The 19,658-nt window shown below is 36.5% G+C and overlaps 1 protein-coding gene across 6 annotated transcripts in view; it reads right to left on the bottom strand.

The window, feature by feature from the left end:
* Positions 1-1,500: 1,500 nt before the first annotated feature.
* Positions 1,501-19,658, bottom strand: part of LOC125902101 (disco-interacting protein 2 homolog C) — a 251,250-nt gene continuing 233,092 nt past the window's right edge. For 4 of the 6 annotated variants that reach the window (XM_049598230.1, XM_049598231.1, XM_049598232.1 and 1 more), the window contains exons 29-38: positions 19,020-19,150; positions 18,061-18,229; positions 17,741-17,911; positions 15,448-15,477; positions 13,231-13,292; positions 9,055-9,112; positions 8,892-8,966; positions 7,854-8,028; positions 6,932-7,055; positions 1,501-3,545 (exon numbers count right to left, since the gene is read on the bottom strand). In XM_049598230.1, coding sequence (XP_049454187.1) covers positions 3,293-3,545; positions 6,932-7,055; positions 7,854-8,028; positions 8,892-8,966; positions 9,055-9,112; positions 13,231-13,292; positions 15,448-15,477; positions 17,741-17,911; positions 18,061-18,229; positions 19,020-19,150 — 1,248 coding nt within the window. In that variant the 3' untranslated portion in view covers positions 1,501-3,292. The remainder of the gene's footprint in view (positions 3,546-6,931; positions 7,056-7,853; positions 8,029-8,891; positions 8,967-9,054; positions 9,113-13,230; positions 13,293-15,447; positions 15,478-17,740; positions 17,912-18,060; positions 18,230-19,019; positions 19,151-19,658) is intronic. The other 2 variants (XM_049598233.1, XM_049598234.1) reach the window with 1 other exon arrangement.

The raw sequence follows: 19,658 nt of genomic DNA, 5'->3' as shown, positions 1-19,658 counted from the left end.
CTAAAAGTCTTAAAGTTAGTCTGGAAGACTAATGTTCTCTTTGGCAGATCCTATGGTGATAAGTGGTAACTGCAGTGTGTTTGTTGACAGACCGCCTACACTGTGATATGTAGTCCCATTTAGAGCACTGGTTATTCGGATTTGGCAATCTTGAAAAGATGTATCTGAATAAGGGTGATTTCAATCCAATGAAAAACAAGCACAGAAGTGCGATAGATAAACTGATCCTGCACAGCAAAAAACACATTTGTTGAACCGTATCCCAAAAACATGACTTACAATAAAAATAATAAATACACCAACATCCAATGTTATTGTCAAAATTGTTGAAATATTTATTTAATTGAAAGACTTTATGTCAACTCAAATAAGACATTTTTAAAACCTTTAAAAAAAAACGTACTGGGGAGGGGACGACATACATTTTGCTGATAAAAGAAAGAAAGAAACAAACTGTGAAGAAAGTGCTTTTTTTCTCTTTTCGTGTGTTGAAACTAGAACATTCTCGTATTCCTGCGACCTTTGACCTCTCCACAGCTCTGCGCTGAGTTTAAAGGGTCTCTGGTAAAACGCCTTCACCGTCTGCCTCCTGTTTTCAGTCATTTATTCCTGTCGTGACATCACTGTATGAGCCCTGATTGATCTGTCCATGTAAAAAATATGAAGGACTTCTGACTCTGATATTTACAATAGTGGTGGCTGCTCGCCTACCTGCCGTTATGGGGACACTCCAAGGTGTTGATGAGGATTCAGCTTTTCTTAAAATAATCCAGTGCTGCTTGTTGGTCTGTTTGAATCGAGGAGTTTATTCCAGTAACAAAAAAGAGAAATTAAAACTTAATTCCTATTTATTACCTTTTAAAGATCAGAAAACCTGTTTGTGTCCTGATAAACATGATATATAAGGAGTTCTGAACCAAAGTGAGAAATCCTAAAATTTTGGAAAAGTTGTATCACTTTCAGTTACAGAAAACTTGCTGTATACTTGTTTTCTTTAACGTCAGTGTTGTTTTAATTTCTCCTGGTCACCACTGGAGGTCATAGATTCCCTCACATAGCCGCACAGAGCCCAATTAAATACATTTTTATTAACAGAATAAGTTATGATCTTGATCTTTAATCATTGGTGGTCCTTAGATTTTTTTAGGCTTATGATATGCAATATTTTCTCCAAAATTAATAATTTGTGCCCTGAAGACCTTCCATTGGATCACTCAGATTGAAATTTTTATCTTGATCTAAGAGACAGTAAATGAATATTCACAACTTTATGTAATAGGATGAATGAGGGTTTTTATAATATTCAGCCTGAATTTTTTAAAGTGGATCAAGAGCTGCAAATCATTCTCTCATTTTGCCCAGCAATTTCTACTTTTCTTGTGGCACAAAGTATGACTGTGATATGCCGATTTTAAATTCATATATATATATATATATATATATATATATATATATATATATATATATATATATATATATATATATAGATATATGTATGTATATATATATAAACAACTGAAATTTAAAAAAGAAAAAAAAAGAAAAAAAGGCTTTTTTATTTAAAAAAAAAAAATCTTGGCTGAGTTGTAAACACTGAATGAAAAACATTTACATTGTCTTGAAAATACCCTTAAAGATAACACTTCACCAAATGATGATTTGTATATCAAATACTCACCCCGTGTGACATTGTTTTGGACAGAAATGTTTTCAGCGGCTACAACTCCTTCAGTGTACATATCGCATGTGTTAATACAGACCTAATAAAATCTGAATCTTTTCTGATTTTTGCTTTTTTGGATTATCGTTCATTACATAAAAACATTTTTGTGTAATTGTAAATTTTTACTAATTAAGGCCAATGAAAAGAGGTCATTAGGGTTAAAACTCTGTTACAGACTGTATCCAGTTTTTAAAAATGTATATTCAAGGTTTTTGAATGACTGAAAGTTTTACTGCTGCCTTCCCGAAAGAAAGAGAGATATTTTAGTTGCGTTATTACTAAAGTTTCTCACTTTAGTGAGTTTAAATAACTTTCACACTGTTTGAAGGGAAAAAGTCAAAACGTTTACAGATTTAATAAAAGATGACGTTTTGGTTCAGAACTCTTCATGTTGAATAAAACTCCTCAAAGCTTCACTTCTAATTTGACGGAAACATTTCAGACCAACATGCAGATTAAAAAGCACGGCATGTCAATCTGCTTCTGTCTGGTGTGAATCCTTTACTCATATTTTAATATAATCTATAATCATATATTTCTATTATTCCATAGTATGCTTGACGTGAGTGCGTTTCACTCAAGATAATACAATGCTTTTTTGTTTTATTTTTATATTAGCAAATATTCAAGAGCAAAACATTCTTGAATGTCTCGTCATATACTTCTAAAAGAGGAACAAAATAAATTAAATCAGTTTCTTTTTGTACATACTTACATGATATGAATTTATGTATTGTTTCGCTTCAGTTGAAGCATGTTTGTGTGTAAAAATAAACGGAGTTAAAGGCTGCAGCTGTTAGCTATGAGCACACTGATTCCCCGCTGAGTCGGGACGGACGGTTCAGAAAATAATGAATTAAAAAACAAAGAGTTAACACTTACAAAAACAAAAAAAAAAAGCTAGCATGAAACAAACATGTAGTACCTCATCGTAAAGTTGAAGGACAGCTGCGATTTGCCCCCTCGGACCCCGCCCTCGTATCAAAACATATCTCGCTCTTTGTAATCGGTTCATATCGTAAAATATCATTTTTGCCACAGTTTGTTTTGTTTTTGTGTAAATATCCTTTTCAAAAAATAGCCTAAACTTTTTCAAGGGAGATGTTAAAAAACAAACAAAAACAAAAAACAAGCGACTTCAGCAAATACTTAACAGGAAAATATTAAAGTGAGCCACACACAATTTAAAAGCCAGAATCTTTGTCAACGATTGTCCTTTTCCACCTCCGGGACGCACGATTGCCACTTTTCTGTAAACAGCCAGCACAAATAGGACAACTTTCCTGCTCTGGGTGGGGGTGGCTGCATTTCCTCTCGAGCTTGAGTGCAAATCTCGCCTCCTCCAAATTAAAACCATGGCCTGAACACTAATAACCTAAACATAACCACTTGATTTTGGGAGCTAGTTGGCAGCAGCACATAGCCTGAGGGTAAGCGCTGCATGAGAAAGGTTGGCTACCTTCTCGTGCCTCAGACTCTGGTTTCATTATTTTCAGTCGCAGGAGCAGACCGTCTTTGCGTCCTCCTAAAGAATCCTTTAGCCACCTTCATATTGTCCACCAGGGGGCGCTACATGTTGTAGGCCACGTAGATGGGGTCCAGCTGGTCAGCCAGGAAGCCATCACGCAGGTGCATGCGTTGCTTCTCACCGCGGGAGTTGATGGGGATGACGCCGATGTCGACCACCACCACCACGCCCACGATCAGGTAATGCTCCTCCAGGACCACGTTGGTGACCAGAGGGACCAGGTCCAGGGCCTCGTGTTCCGAGCCGTCCAGCTCCACCACCACCACCAGCAGATTGGTCCACGTGAACACCGCGCTTGAAGAGAGAGAAGAAGAAGGAGCAAAATGACATATGTCCATCTACGATCTCACAAGTTTCTTTGTGATCACCCTAAAATTTGTGATTTGTTATGTGATGACAGTATGTTTTTTGTCAGTTATGATAATACCAAACACACACACACACACACACTAGTTGTGGAAAGTAACTATGTTTATTTACTTATGTGTTTCTATGAAAAAGTCATAAAAAATGTTATTGTGTACTATGTCATATGAAAGATCAAATGTCAAAGTATTGTACAATGAACTGAGATATTTTGTTGCTGCTCCTTTTTTTTCATGAGTTGAAATTAAAGATCTAAGACTTCTTCTATGTGCACAAAAGGCTTAGTTCTCAAATTTGAATGTGTATGAGCCAGCATAATGTTTAATACATCCACCAGGATGATTAAACAACACCATTACTACACAGGTGTGCCTTGTGATGGTTACAATAAAAGGCCACTCTAAAATGTGCAGTTTGATCACACAACATAATGCCACAGAAGTCACAAGTTTTGAGGGAGCGTACTGTTGGCATGCTGACTGCAGGAATGTCCACCAGAGCTGTTGCCTGTGTTTACTGTGAATTTGGCGTACATCCAACCAGCCTCACAACCACAGACCAAGTGTAACCACACCAACCATTAAAGATCATAAAAATGTTGTAAAAAAAAAAATCAAAGAACAATATGTAATAAAAAAAGTCATAGTACGGTATCACATAAGTAGTCACAGTTTAATATGCCATTAAATGTCAAATATATTGTAAAAAAAAAAAAAAATAAATAAAAAATCAAGGCACAGAATGTTATAAAAAAAATCATAGTAAGGTATGTCATTAAAAAGTCACAAAAAAGTCATAGTATAGTATGTCATAGAATGTCAACAATAATGTAAAAAAACAAAAACAACACTAAGGTACAGTGTGCCATGAAAAAGTCACAGTATAATATGTTATAATATGTCATAAAAATATTTAAAGAAAACGTTAAGGTACAATATATTCAATTCATAAAAAGTCGTAAAAAGTCATAGTATAGTATGTCGTAAAAAAGTTGTAAAAAAGTTAGTATAGTATGTCATAAAAAAGTTGTAAAAAAGTCATAGTATAGTATGTCATAAAAAAGTCATAGTATAGTATATCATAAAAAAGTTGCAAAAAAAGTCATAGTATAGTATGTCATAAAAAAAGTTGCAAAAAGGTCATAGTATAGTATGTCATAAAAAAGTTGTAAAAAAGTCATAGTATCGTGTAATAAAAAGTCATGAAAAAGTCATAGTATAGCATGTGATAAAAATTCATAAAAAGTCATAGTATAGTATGTCATAAAAAAGTTGTAAAAAAGTCATAGTATAGTATGTCATAAAAAAGTCATAAAAAGTCATAGTATAGTGTGTCATAAAAAAGTCATAAAAAGTCATAGTATAGTATGTCGTAAAAAAGTTGTAAAAAAGTCATAGTATAGTGTGTCATAAAAAAGTCATAAAAAGTCATAGTATAGTATGTCATAAAAAAGTTGTAAAAAGTCATAGTATAGTATGTCATAAAAAGTCACGGAAAAGTCATAGTATAGTATGTCATAAAAAAGTCATAAAAAGTCATAGTATAGTATGTCATAAAAAGTCGTAAAAAGTCATAGTATAGTATGTCGTAAAAAACTTGTAAAAAAGTCATAGTATAGTATGTCATAAAAAAGTCATAAAGTCATAGTATAGTATGTCATAAAAAAGTCATAAAAAGTCATAGTATAGTATGTCGTAAAAAACTTGTAAAAAAGTCATAGTATAGTATGTCATAAAAAAGTCATAAAAAGTCATAGTATAGTATGTCATAAAAAAGTCGTAAAAAGTCATAGTATAGTATGGCATAAAAGTCATAAAAAGTCATAGTATAGTATGGCATAAAAGTCATAGTATAGTATATCATAAAAGTCATAGAATAGTACGTCATAAAAGTCATAAAAAGTCATAGTATAGTATGGCATAAAAAAGTTGTAAAAAAAGTCATAGTATAGTATGTCATAAAAAAGCTGTAAAAAAAGTCATAGTATAGTAAGTCATAAAAAGTTGTAAAAAAAAGTCATAGTATAGTATGTCATAAAAAAGTCATAAAAAGTCATAGAATAGTATGTCATAAAAGTCATAAAAAGTCATAGTATAGTATGTCATAAAAAAGTCATAAAAAGTTATAGTATAGTATGTCATAAAAAAATTGTAAAAAAGTCATGGAATAGTATGTCATAAAAGTCATAGTATAGTATGTCATAAAAAAAGTCATAAAAAGTCATAGAATAGTATGGCATAAAAGTCATAAAAAGTCATAGTATAGTATGGGATAAAAAAAGTTGTAAAAAAGTCATAGTATAGTATGTCATAAAAAAGTCGTAAAAAGTCATAGTATAGTATGTCATAAAAAGTCACGGAAAAGTCATAGTATAATATGTCATTAAAAAGTCATAGTATAGTATGTCATAAAAAAGTTGTAAAAAAGTCATAGTATAGTATGTCATAAAAAAGTCGCAAAAAGTCATAGTATAGTATGTCAAAAAGTCATAGTATAGTATGTCATAAAAAAGTCATAGTATAGTATGTCATAAAAAGTCGTAAAAAGTCATAGTATAGTATGTCGTAAAAAAGTCATAGTATAGTATGTCATAAAAAGTCGTAAAAAGTCATAGTATAGTATGTCATAAAAAAGTCATAGTATAGTATGTCATAAAAAGTCGTAAAAAGTCATAGTATAGTATGTCGTAAAAAAGTCATAGTATAGTATGTCATAAAAAGTCGTAAAAAGTCATAGTATAGTATGTTGTAAAAAAAGTCATAAAAAGTCATAGTATAGTATGTCATAAAAAAGTCATAAAAAATCATAGTATAGTATGTCACAAAAAGTCACGAAAAAGTTATAGTATAGTATGTCATAAAAATTCATAAAAAGTCATAGTATAGTATGTCATAAAAAGTCATGAAAAAGTTACAGTACAACATGTCATAGAATGTCTCAAAAAAAGTTTTAAAAAGTAATAAAAAAATGTGTACCATAAAAAGGTTGTAAAAATGTGGTAAAGCTGTGTGTGCACGTTTCAATTTTGACCGTGTTTTTGCAGAAATGAAGCAATTTGACATAAAATAGGAAAATCTCAGAAATGATGCTGGAATTTGTTGTATTTGTGTTAGTGTACAGTAATTGGACACGGTGACTATTTTAATCTTCACAAATTTGTACCTTACCGTGAGCAACACTTAGATGAAAACATAAATACATATTGCTTACACTGTCATCATAGTTTTCTCTCTGTAGTAATGAAGTGTAAGGCCAGCAGCACACACAGGCCATGATGTCACTGTGTCTCATGTTAGCTTGCTGTTGTTCCTCACCACTCTGTGATGCTCTTGTGCGTCCTGATGACTGAGGTCTCGATGTCAATGGGATGGTAACGCATCCCTCTCAGCTCCATGGCTTCTTCCAGAGCACCAACCACGTACAGGGCATCATGACGCTCTGCACACAAACAAGTTACACATTTATAACTTTGTTTTCTGACAATAACTTCATCATAAATCTACTCTCTTCAATTGAAATTCTTTAAATCTGTCATTTTTCATACATCTCAAAAACAATAAACACTTCCTCTTGGATATAAGAAATAAAACAGACCAATCTTGATACTTTTGCAAGTATACTGTGTTATTTCACATGATTGTGCTGCCATTTAGTCCTAAATACTATCAAGAAAATCGTGTTAAAGGTTAAATAATAATTAAAATAAAAGTGCATAGACAGAATATGCATGCACAAAGATTCTCCACTGATCACAGGATTAAATATTTTACTTGGCCTGACTGACAATGCTAATCTAAAATGATTGGATAAACTCAGCTTTTCTTCACTCGCTGCATTAAAAGAAAAGGTTTAGGAGTCTTAATGGCTCTGGGTCAAAATGGTTGTATATTTTTGAGGCTTAATAATGATATTTTTGGATCCAAGCAACACATTTTCTACCAATATTCAGTGTGTTAACATCTGATCAAGACATATATAAAACAATAAAACACAGCAGTGACAGAGATTGGTGCTCATCAGACAGGAAATTCCTCTCAAACAGCATTTAGACCATCACATAACTCTCCAGTGAAACCCTAACTAATGGATTCCTTCAGGGTTGGCAGCACTTAAAATCCGCCCTGAAGCTGTTTAATCCTGCTCTCCGTTACACGGGAACACTAAAGGTCAGTGTCGGCCCCATCAATCACACATTCACATCATTCCACCAACTGATCATTCCCATCACGTCCTCACCTCCGCTGGCGTCGGTCAGTTCGGTCCTGCGGAGGAAGCCCAGGTATCCTGTTCGAGCCCAGACTGTTTGCGTGTCTCCGAAGCTGAGTCTGGAGTTGAAATGGTCCGACTGCAGCGCCTCGTCTCCGTAGACGGTGAAGTAACCGCTGGCGTTGTGGCCGCTGTGCACCCAGATCTACAAACATACATCAGGGAGCAGGTGGAGCTTTTGTTAAAGTTCTGCTGTTTACTGCTGAAATACTGCTCTAATATCTAATGTGTAAAAGACAGAAACTGACTCTTATAAAAAAAAAAAGACATGATGGTATGACTGATTATGTTTGTTTATTTATTTATCAATTAACTTTCAATTAATTAATGACTAGGCAAAAGGATAAATGGATAAATCCCATCACAAACCATTGTCTTTCATTGATTTTTTTTCTATTTCTTACTGTAATAAGTATTTTATTGATTTTTCATATAAACTGTCACAAATCAGATGACTCCTATATAATAAAAACAAAAACAACACCAAAAAAATCAAATATAAATTCCTACAATAATATGCAACATAATCTTGTTTTAGTTTTGTTTAAAATTATATAAGAACATTGTAGCAGAAACAATAATGTTTTATTTAATAGACTACTTTAAATGATAAACAGATGATATAACTTTTTTTTTAAAATGCAATTTTCTATCATATTACTAGCTGCCTAATCCAACAGATAGTTTGAGGGATAATAATTTTAATAAGTATTATAATTAGTATTGCCCCAATTTGCCTATTAAATGTTTACTCATATTGTTGACTACTCATTTATAAAAATGTTGAGAAATATTTTCTTAACACTGGGAAAAACAAAAAATGGAATAATTAATGAGATCAAAGTTGTTCCAACTTTAAGTGAGTACAAGCAGAGTGTGTTTTAATTTCAGTCTGTCCATGTTAATGTCAAATATCGAGTGCCGATAGGTGAAGGTCATGTCAGAACTGAACAGGAAAGCACAAAACTCATAATCTTTGTTTGTTTGAAAAGTGATCTGTAGACAAACCTCGCCCAGATGCGACTCTCCCATTGGTCCCTTTGTCTCTGGGTTGGCGATGATGATTCGGACCCCGGGCAGGATCTGTTCAGAAACCAGAGACAAAACATCAACATTTAAATGATTTCAACATTTTAACCGCAAGAAAAGCAAGCAAACAAAAACACCTCACCTTCCCAGACTCCATCAGAGGCAGGCTGTGTGGTGACCCCCTCTCTACTAGTCTGACCCTGTACAAAAAAACAAAACAAAATCTGCAGCATTGGAAGACGAAATCTGTTCACTAAACAACATGAACACAGATTCAAGGAAACAAGATTGTTTTAATTAAAAAGGACAGAAACAAACATAAAGACACTCCAATGAGGAACACATTTACGTCCCAATTATGTGAACTACACATACAAAATTTCATTTTTTTTAATGGTACAGTATATAATGCAGGAATTACTGGTTAGTGATTGTAAACACAGTCATCAGAGAAAGTGAAAGTGACGTCAACCCCAGATTCAGTGTCATAGTATATAATTCATTTTGTAAAATATTTGTAATTTTTTGAGTATATTTTCATTGTTATATTGTTTTTACCTCTGTTTTTTTTAAAAGGACATGGTTTGACTGACATGTGTAATATCTGATAAAGACCCAAATATTTTTTTTTCTTCTGAGAATAAAGTATTTCATGTTTTTTTTTTAGTTTATGGTTTTGAAGGCTTTGATTTCCATAATAAACACAACATGTTCAGGAGCACTGTGAGCTGGGACAGGACAGATTTAATCTGTAAATACATAATTTGAGATGAAGTTACAAAGAATGTTGACCAAAAAACATAATTATACTTACTTTACAGTTAAAATTAAAATGAAAATATTGATCCTCAAAAAGGAACCTGACAGAAGTGGTTGGTCAGATCATAAACGAGAAACACAGAGTGTCTCTCTGTTAGAAACAGGCCTGCTTAAATCAACAGTGATTACATGTAATCATGCACACTGACAGTTATATTTATACACAGCAGGACTGAGCAGCTTCGTTGTTTCATGCACTGTGACTCCTCTGTGGGAAATGACAACAGAGCGGTCGCAGGCTGAAAGCCATAATGACCTGCTGGATCACAGAACAGGAAGCCGAAGTTTCTCCAGACATGCTGGGAAACTTTCTGGAAACAGCTCCTGACGTGTTTAAACTTAATTTTACATCGTCAGCTGTGAGCTGGTGTCTGTCTGAGCTGAAGTGGTCTCCGTATTGTTCCTTTAATCCCAGCGGACCACCTTGCCAGGAGATATTTGAATAAATTTAAGTCTTGCTTGCCATTGTGGAGTTGTTGTCCATCTCTGTTGCCTGGAAACTGACAGTTTCACTACCGTAAGAGATGAAATCTGACACTAATGTTGAACCCTCGTGGCAATTTTCAAACCTCCAGTTGGTTCATAAAGTCAGATTTCTCCCCCAAAGCCAAAACTCTGGCAGAACAAATTCTGGAGACTCCCAAGTTGCTATTTATGGTGTCACCCAGTATGACATGTGACTCACACATGGGATATAAGTGCATCGTTCTCAGACTGGATGTGTTTTAGAGGCTGTGAGGGTGACAGCCGGGGCATCAAGCTGACATGTCTGGAATTGTCATATTGTCTTGAAGAAACTTTTCAGCTTCTCATTATATTCAAACTTTTACTATCAGCCAGGGGTGATGGTTCCTAGCTGTACAACAAGTCGTGCACTGGAATAATGCCCAACTTTACTGAGCACTTTATATATTCTGGGAGTGTTTGCTGAGCTGCATGCTCTCCATTCACAAACACTCTGCTGCTACTCATTCATAAAACTTCACCACATTCACATTGAAGCTGCCCAGGAGAGACTGCTACAGCACGAAATCCCACAGGAGCCACACAAAATGCTGTGGGCACAGAATCTATTTCACTGATGGAAAACAGATCTGTTGTGAGATGAAATGTACAAGAGGACAACCAGGCCTGACAATCCAAAAACCCATAATTAAATCAAATGTAGTTAAAATATTAACTAGAAGCTGATTTTAAGGGATGGGCGGCACGGTGGTGTGGTGGTTAGCACTCTCGCCTCACAGCAAGAGGGTTGCCGGTTCGATCCCGGGCGTGGGAGCCGGGCACTCCGGCTTCCTCCCACAGTCCAAAGACATGCAGATTGGGGACTAGGTTAATTGGTAACTCTAAATTGTCCATAGGTGTGAATGTGAGCGTGAATGGTTGTCTGTCTCTATGTGTCAGCCCTGCGATAGTCTGGCGACCTGTCCAGGGTGTACCCTGCCTCTCGCCCGATGTCAGCTGGGATAGGCTCCAGCCCCCCCGCGACCCTCAAGAGGATGAAGCGGTTAGAAGATGAATGAATGAATGATTTTAAGGGGTTTATTAAGGTTTGTTCTAAAAGTAGTTTGTTAGACACTTATGTATCTGTATTTAAATTTCCTCATATAAAATCAATAGGGCCTAACTGAGTGCTTCATTTCACGAGTTCCCTCATTTACTATCACTTCCTAGAAAGGAGGCAGTACGTAACATTTTAATTCATAGGCAGGCTCCTGGAAAAGATGTTCAGTTGGGACACTCCCAATTATTATTCCTGAATAAGTGATGTGCAAAAATGTGAAATCTGTCAACAGGCAAGCGTATAATTCACCACTTATGGAGAATTAAAACATTCAATAAAAAATGAAATATAACAGATATTCAGTGGGGTTTAAAGAGAGCTTATTACTGTACGGCTTTAAATTCAATAAAACAAACCAACCTCAAAGTAACTTCCTATTTTTTTTCTTAAAATGATTAGTATTTAATTACACAGCTTTTTCTAGGAACCCTCAAAAGGAATTATTGGGAAATTACTAACCGCAGAATAAAATCAAGAATTACCTCTTCACATTATGAGTATGATGTAACAGATAATATTGGGAGTGGGTGAGAACACAATGAACTGTTGTCCAGAACAGCCACACACGCCTACAGCTGAAAATGACATTCAAAAGCACCATATCAATGGTTTTCTATGTTTTAGCTCAAAAACAACCAATAATTGCAAATTTGTATGTTAGCATGTTTGTAGCTAACATGTTAGCTTTTGAATGTTAGCAAGCTGACATTTGCAAGCTAACAACACCCATATACTAACATTGATTCTGTAACTTTTAGTAGAGATGGGACCAAGTCATTGTTTTAGAGGTCACAAGTACGTCTCAAGTCATTGCACTCAAGTCCCAAGCCAAGACCGGCGAGTCCTGAGTTGAGTTCCGAGTTCTAAACTTTGAGTTTCAAGTCCTGAACAAGTCACAATGTTCCCTTAACCAAATGTAATGCCATTTTAACAAGAGTAGCAATGTATTAAAATAACTGAAATCAGCTTTCTGACCTGCACGTTTTGTATCTTGTAATTTGTTTTTTGTGTGCAAACAAAATGATCTTTGATATGATTTTTTTTCCCCAACACATTTCCACGCTGAGTAACATAACATTAGTTCTTTATGGTTCTCTCCTACAACTTGATTGGATGCTGTCTGATTGGTTCAAACAAAGTGGATCTGGGAAATTAAGCGCTGACTTGCGTTGCAGGGTATGAATAGCGCTGCTAGTTGATTCGGGAAATAAATTGATTAGTAGCAGGCTTTTTAAATAACGTCCTTTTTACTCTTTGCTTGGGGGAAGGTATCAAGTATTTTCCAGTCAAAAGGCTCAAGTCAAAGTGATGTCACAAGGCATTGGTGTTAAAGTCCAAGTTGAGTTTCAAGTCTTTTTTTTTTTAATTTTTTCAAGTTGAGTCTTCATATTTGTGACTCAAGGTCAAGTCATATGAATCAAGTCCCCACCTCTGACTTTTAGCATGTTAACTAGCTTTAGCATGGATTACATAGACAGATTAACAGTGTAACTGTGGCTAACACCAACTTGGACATTATATTTAGAGGGATTCTCTCATGAACTTAAATGATGGATTGTTGGAAATTTCTATATGTTGGTGGCACCAAATGAAAGGTCAAGAGATTACCAACATCATTAGGTATCATCCTCTTTGTACTACAAATGTATGTACAAAATTTACAGAAATTGCCATCTTAACACGGAAAAAAAAACCCACAGAAAGTGAATAATGATGAAAAGTAAAGGTATATTTTAACATCTCCAGTGAATGTTGTGGAGTTATGGGAATATATTTTGTAAACCACATAATTTATCAGTGCAAAAAGACTGAGAAACAATAAGGTAATGACTGATTCATCTTTGTTTTGACTTCCACCTGGGAAAGCATCTACTTTCATTAGTTCTCGGTTACATAACAATGAATAAGTCAGTTTTAAATGTGTGATCCACTCACCTGTCGTGCCGTAGCGCTCTCATATCAACAAACACAGTCGTGGGATCGGGTCCTGAGGTGCCCTGAGAATCACCAACAACAACAGTTAACATTGCAGAGTCACACAATGTCCTTTTATACAACTAGTGCCATAGTACAACTGCATGACAAAAACTTCTACTACTACTGCTCCTACCAGTGGATGCTACTGCTCGTGCATTAGTGCTCATAGAGACAAGCTTTCCCTCCACAGCAGGGGGAAAAGCTTTGGGTTTGAGAGCAAAGACGGGATCCTACATAACCTCTACAACATTTTAAAAAATGGAGGGGAGAACAATGTGGGAGTGACAGCAGTGGGATGATTTTTGAATGAAATCAGCGAATAATAACAGATTAAAATGAAAACAAAGATATATCCCAACATAAAAAAATGCTTTATATAATCATATTCCTCTTGTTCGACATGCAATCAAAACGTCACAATAAAACTGTCATTTAGAGGAAAGAAAAGAGGGAAAAGTGATTCCAAGCCAGGAGAAAAGAAAGATGGAAAAAAGGGGTGATGATGACATGATTACATCCTGGTACATAAAAACCCTGAAAATATATTTACACATATAAAATCTTTGAAATATGATTGGACCTATGCTGGTGTTGTATTTTTCAGCTAAATCTCCTCGTTCTGTGTTGACAGCTGTACTCCTAAATGTGAGTGTGAGTGCAAACTCCAAATCAAGTCAGAGAAAAAGAAAGAGATAAAGACCCCCGTTCCGACCTCTCTCTTCCTCCACCATCCCTCCATCCCCCTTTTCTCTCTCAGAGGTGATTAGAAACCTTTGCAGAGGGAAACGGTACACAGAGCCCACCACCGGACACACAGCGGCATGCTGGGAGTCAGAAGCCCACACACCCAGAGCACAAAATGGCAGATAGCATCATCTCCATAGGGGAGCTAAATAAACTACTTTTCTTACTTTAAAACTCCACCAGAAGAAGAATACATAACTACTGATTAAAAATTGTGTGGAACATACAGACCAATGGTGGAGAAGCAGTTTGAGAAGTTTCTGTAGACTTTTTAAAATGTTCAACACATGTTTTTTGTTATGATACTGGATCACCATTGGAATCTATTGGAAGTGGCCGGTCACACCAGAAAGTGGCTCCAGAAAATTGATTTTCACGTCTTTGCAGGTGATGCTGAAAGCTTACCACCGTAGATAACTGTCAGTCTCTAACCTAACAATAAGTTTGTTGAGTACAGACCATGCTGCATTACTTTTCTTAAAATGGTAAACTACAGCTAAGACGATAGGGTCCTCAATTTTTATACTCTTTGTCTCTCCGTTTCCTCATACATTGTCAGACTTACGATGGACAATTTCAAAATAACCATGTCAAAACCTGATGTGCGTCATGTTCACGCTCTAAGTTAGGCTACTTCTTGAGTTGTGGTGAGGATGACTAAATGTGAGCAACTGCAAATGAATACAACCAACACCCTCTGGCTCATAAGCATATAGTGTATGCAGCAGTGTATGGAAACATTTTGGTTGCTATACAGCTGAGGGGAAAAAGGACCTGCACTAGAGCCACAGTATGTAAGTAGATTCATCTGTTTATTTTAATTATGGATCATTACAAATATGCTATTTTTAAAAGTAGCAAGAGAAAAAAATAAATCATGTATAGGTATCAAAATTTTTTGATGCATCATAATTGTTTCATAATCGCATAGCAGCCCCTAAAATCAGAATCCAGTCATGAGGTGCCTTGAGATTTCCATCCCTAATATACAGTAGTACTTGCCCACATCTGGAAACACATGTAAACACACTTAGATGTGTATAACAGGTGGAGTTTCCCTTTAAGATAATTTGCAGTTGCTCAGTGGTGCAGATTTGCACGTCAAAATTCAATTCAAAGTTGAGCTCAATGTGAAAACACTGAGCAAATTTACTTTACCTCTGCAGCTATTCCATTGAACTATGTTGATTTTGGCCTATTATTCAATCAATTCGTCATAAATGCTGGTGTGACCAGGCCCTAACTTTGGTGAATCCAAACTGAATACACTTCCTGTTGTCTGCCACACTGTTCAACACTACAGGAAGTACTGAATACTCAAAATAATCCCTAAAAATGCTGATCTAAAGCCAGTTGATGAGTGATGTGCCAACAAGCAGTGGGGTGGAGGTGGTGGTGGTTGGGGTGGGGGGACTGATGGTGGTTCCCTACCTGGTCGGCAAGCTTTCCCAGCCTGTGAGGCTACAGCAGCAGAGAGGGGTGGAGGAGGAGGAGGAACAGGAGGAGTAGGAGGAGGAGGAGGAGGTAAGGAGGGAGGGCGGAGACAAAACCAAGTATGAGATATGTGGGCGGGGTTATGATTAAAACAAGGAAGGAACAGGGAAGGAAGAGAAATGTCAAAATGGAAAACTCAAAGAAACAAAACAAGCAGTCAGGACTGGAAGAACTGTTCAGCCAAATGTTAGTTTAGTCATTTAAAGCTGCTAGAAATAGTTTGGTTATTTTAGATCACAGAACAGTCATTCAATATACTGTGTAATATTAGTTGTTGTGCCGTAATATTAGTGTAGATTGAAGCCGTGCAGTTATAAATCACTGTTCTGCACAACAACATTGTACTACTGATTAGATTATGTTCATAATCTGAAATAATATATTAAATTCTTTGTAAAGGCTTGAATTCTCACTGACTGTTACCATTAAAATCTATTAAACAGTCTGCAATGTTTTAATTTAATTGTAACTTGGAAATAACCATAATTTAATTATCTAGAGCAAATCACAAGAGATCCTTTTCTTCCTCTGCAGTTTTTCTACGGGATTTACAAGAAATAGCAAAAGGAAAAAATCTGTGACATTTACGTATGAACTTTGGGAATAACCTAATTTTAGCCACTGCTGCAAATCATATCCGAAATGTAAAAGCAATGATCAGCTTGAAATGGAGGGATGACGCCGAACCCAAGGGACAAACAGACAAAAGGCTGAATGCCTCAAAAAACAGAAAAGAGAATGGCTGTGGCTTTAATTTGGATGTTTTGCCCAACTACAGAGACTGTTATCTCCCTGTAAACTTGTAATCTAGTTGCCCACAATCATGTCACTGTCACAGGCTTCATACCCTGTATCAGCAAGAAGTGCATTTGGTTATGCTTGCATTGACATCCATGTATAGTTTTATACTTCAAAGCCAGAAATGGAAAGGTTTCACATGCGCAGGAGATGGGAAAGGCATCCATCTGATTAAACACGATAAAAACTTTGAATGCAATACAGCCAACATTGCAGTTATGTGGTTTCTCCAACCTGCAAAGACTGTAGGGTAAGAAAATCAGTTTAGGATTGTTTCTGAGATCACTGAGTTCACTGTCCCTGAAAGCACCAATTCATCAGCCAGACTTTCCTTAAAGAACTGTCCATTCTCTGTATATTCTGTTAAAGCATTTCTCTGTCCAACCTCTGAGGAAATTGTTTTTCACAGAAGAAAAACACAAATGAAGTTCCTAATCCGCACAGAAAGTTCAAATAGACCTAAACATTTATATAAAGACGAGAAGATGGATATCAGTTTCTCTGTGCATCCAGTATAGAGATGGTCGAAGACATAACAAACTAGGATATGTCAAAATACTACATTTAGGGGTTTTCAGAATTATTGATTGGACATCTTACACTAGACTGATTTATCTTACAAATACGTGTCTTACTGTCTTTTTTAAGAGAGGTTAGATAAACAAGATACAACATATAAATACAACAGTCTCTGAGTTACAGGAAGATGTGTTTTTCATTTTTGACGACCAGGTTTGCAGTTCCCCCACCTCTAATCTTTTTACTACACTAAGCGAGACTTAAAGGAATACTTCACCCACAAAATGACAAAAATAGAATAAAATAGTATGTTTGCCATTTTCCATGGAGGCATGCATGACAAACAGTTTTCTTAACAAATTCAAGGTAACACTGCATGATTAACTGATTTACAAATTGTCATTTTGTGGGTGAAGTATTCCTTTAACACACTGTGGACACAGAGATCTGACTGTTTATTTAACTCTGGATAGAAAAGCAAAACAATTCTTGGATCTTGTAGACTACACAATCTACTAACAAAACGAAACTAAAACTAAAAACTTGATGCACATTATACAATCACAAACTTATTATTACTAGCCAATCCATCATTTAATGGACTATCTATTGTCTTAACCAAATAACGAAGCTAAAATGCCTTTACATTTGAAGCTAATAAATATTTAGCAAAATACAAAAATACCTGCTGATAAAGAGCTCAGCTTCACCTGATTTTTACTACAAATAATATTAATAATTAAAAAAGATGAAGATGGAACATTAACTGTCATAGAGAGCAAAAGCAGCGAAATTCCAGATTTCCAAAATGCAAATGCCGAATGTCAATGTTCAATCTTGCCCGTGTCACACCAAGAAATGTCCTGAGTCTTTGGAAGCAGAAGGAAGCAGGAGCAAAGAAAGTCCAACTGACCTGCAGGCAGATCGCCAGGTTGACCCGGCATCCAAAGGAGGTGCTGACGGCTCGAGGGTGGAGTCCCAGGTCCTTGAAGAGTTTGGAGAAGGACTGTGTCAAGGCTGTCCTTGGACGCTCCTCTGCTACAACCACACAGGTCCTCACCCGAGACAAGTCCAACCCTCGAGACTGAAGGGGGACGAGGAGGATGCAGAATGAGAAGCTGTTGTCTGTGATCCCTTTTATATTTGCATGCCACTTTAATCTTTTCCGAGGTCTCTTGTTAATTGAATTTATACAACATCAAAGGTAAAACACAAATTCTTCAGCCCCTTTACCTTCAGTAAGTCGGTCTGCAGGCCGAGGCCTTTGGTGCAGAGCTCCATGACGCTGTAGGAGCAGAAGGTGTCACGGACTTTGTACTGACTGACGGCTGACAGCCAGAGAGCCGGGTTCACCTCCAGCTCAGATGGAGGAATCAGGATGGACTGGTGACCTGAGTACACACTGCAGAGAGAAACAAAACAAGAGGAAAGATGAGCATGGGGGGATTATGTTGTGGTACTGATGGAATCATTTCTTCCATAATGTAGAAATATATGTTGAATCTAACATGCTAGCCATTTCTAATACCAGTGGGCATAAGTCAAGGTGTAAATATGCTCTTTGAAGCGTCCTCTTAAACGTGCCTTCAGACATTCTTCTGCATCTGCCCCGCGTGACTAGAATAGGTATTTAAGTAACTCCACTTCAAAGGTTCAGTGTGAGGGATTTAGGGGGACATATTGGCAGAAACTGAACATAATATATATGTTTTCTTAGTGTATAATACAACTACATAGGGAGCAGGTCTTCATCCATTGAGATCACCATGTAACACTGTCATGTTTCTACAGTAGCCCTGAACAGACAAACCAAACACTGCTTAAGATAAGGCCACCGTAGTTTGCAACCCCTCTGCGCAAGCAGCATTGGAGAACACAGAATTGTTTAAGGTGAAACTGCCTTGTTCAATGTTTTTACCAATTTAAATCACCAGGTCTGTTTGTTTTGGAGAGTAAGAGACCTCTGCAGATGATTTAGCTCCAAGTAAAAACCTCCTTAACAATGAAAACTGAAGGATTTTCTAACCGGGAAAAGTTTCAGCTGGTTGTAATCTCCTGTCCTCAAGCTAGATTCCACTTAATCCCCCAAAATCTTATACACTGTTCCTTTAAGTAACATCTTCATTTGGATTCACAAATCCAAATCACAAATGCCTGTTTTTAATGCCTGTACACTGTTTTCTTTGTCTGACCTGCAAAGGCACCAGAGGACGAAGCCCAGGCCGCAGTACGGGTCCAGGCAGATGGCGACCTCTCTGGACGGGTAAAGCTCACACTGCAGCTTGATGGAGCGGCAGAAGGCACTGGTGGCTGTGTGAGACATCTAAACAGCAGACAGACACATGACACTCAGAAAAGAATGCATGCAGTAGATCCATTTCATTTTACTGCAGCTTCAAAACAAACACTGATTTTATGTAACTACTGTCAGGCAACAAGTTGGGATATTTTCATTGGTCTGTGTACTTTTGTTATTGTTCCTTTTTTCAGCAGAAAAGAGAAACTGTAAATGTTTCTTTATGTTTCACACACACAAAGAAAATCTAAAGGTTGGGTTCAGGACCTCCAGCCCTGGTGGTGCCAAAAACGATTAATTAACTAGAAATGTGTCCACAGTACATTGATTAGCATAACAAAACCGTGGGTGCAGCAGTGACCAGATGAACTGACCGCCTTGTTTTTTCTCATTGTGTTTTGGCACCAGCGCTGCCTGCTGTAGCACTAATACTCCAGCACTGACTGATTTGCTCATTAAGAACGGTGATTAAACATAATGGACAGGCAATTTAGCCGCACATGAAAAAATATGCTGGCATTGTTTCCTCCTGCCC

The sequence above is a fragment of the Epinephelus fuscoguttatus genome, linkage group LG15, assembly GCF_011397635.1.
Source record: "Epinephelus fuscoguttatus linkage group LG15, E.fuscoguttatus.final_Chr_v1".
Lineage (NCBI taxonomy): Eukaryota > Metazoa > Chordata > Actinopteri > Perciformes > Serranidae > Epinephelus > Epinephelus fuscoguttatus.
Note: the sequence above shows the minus strand (reverse complement) of the source record. Positions and strands in the feature narration are given on the sequence as shown.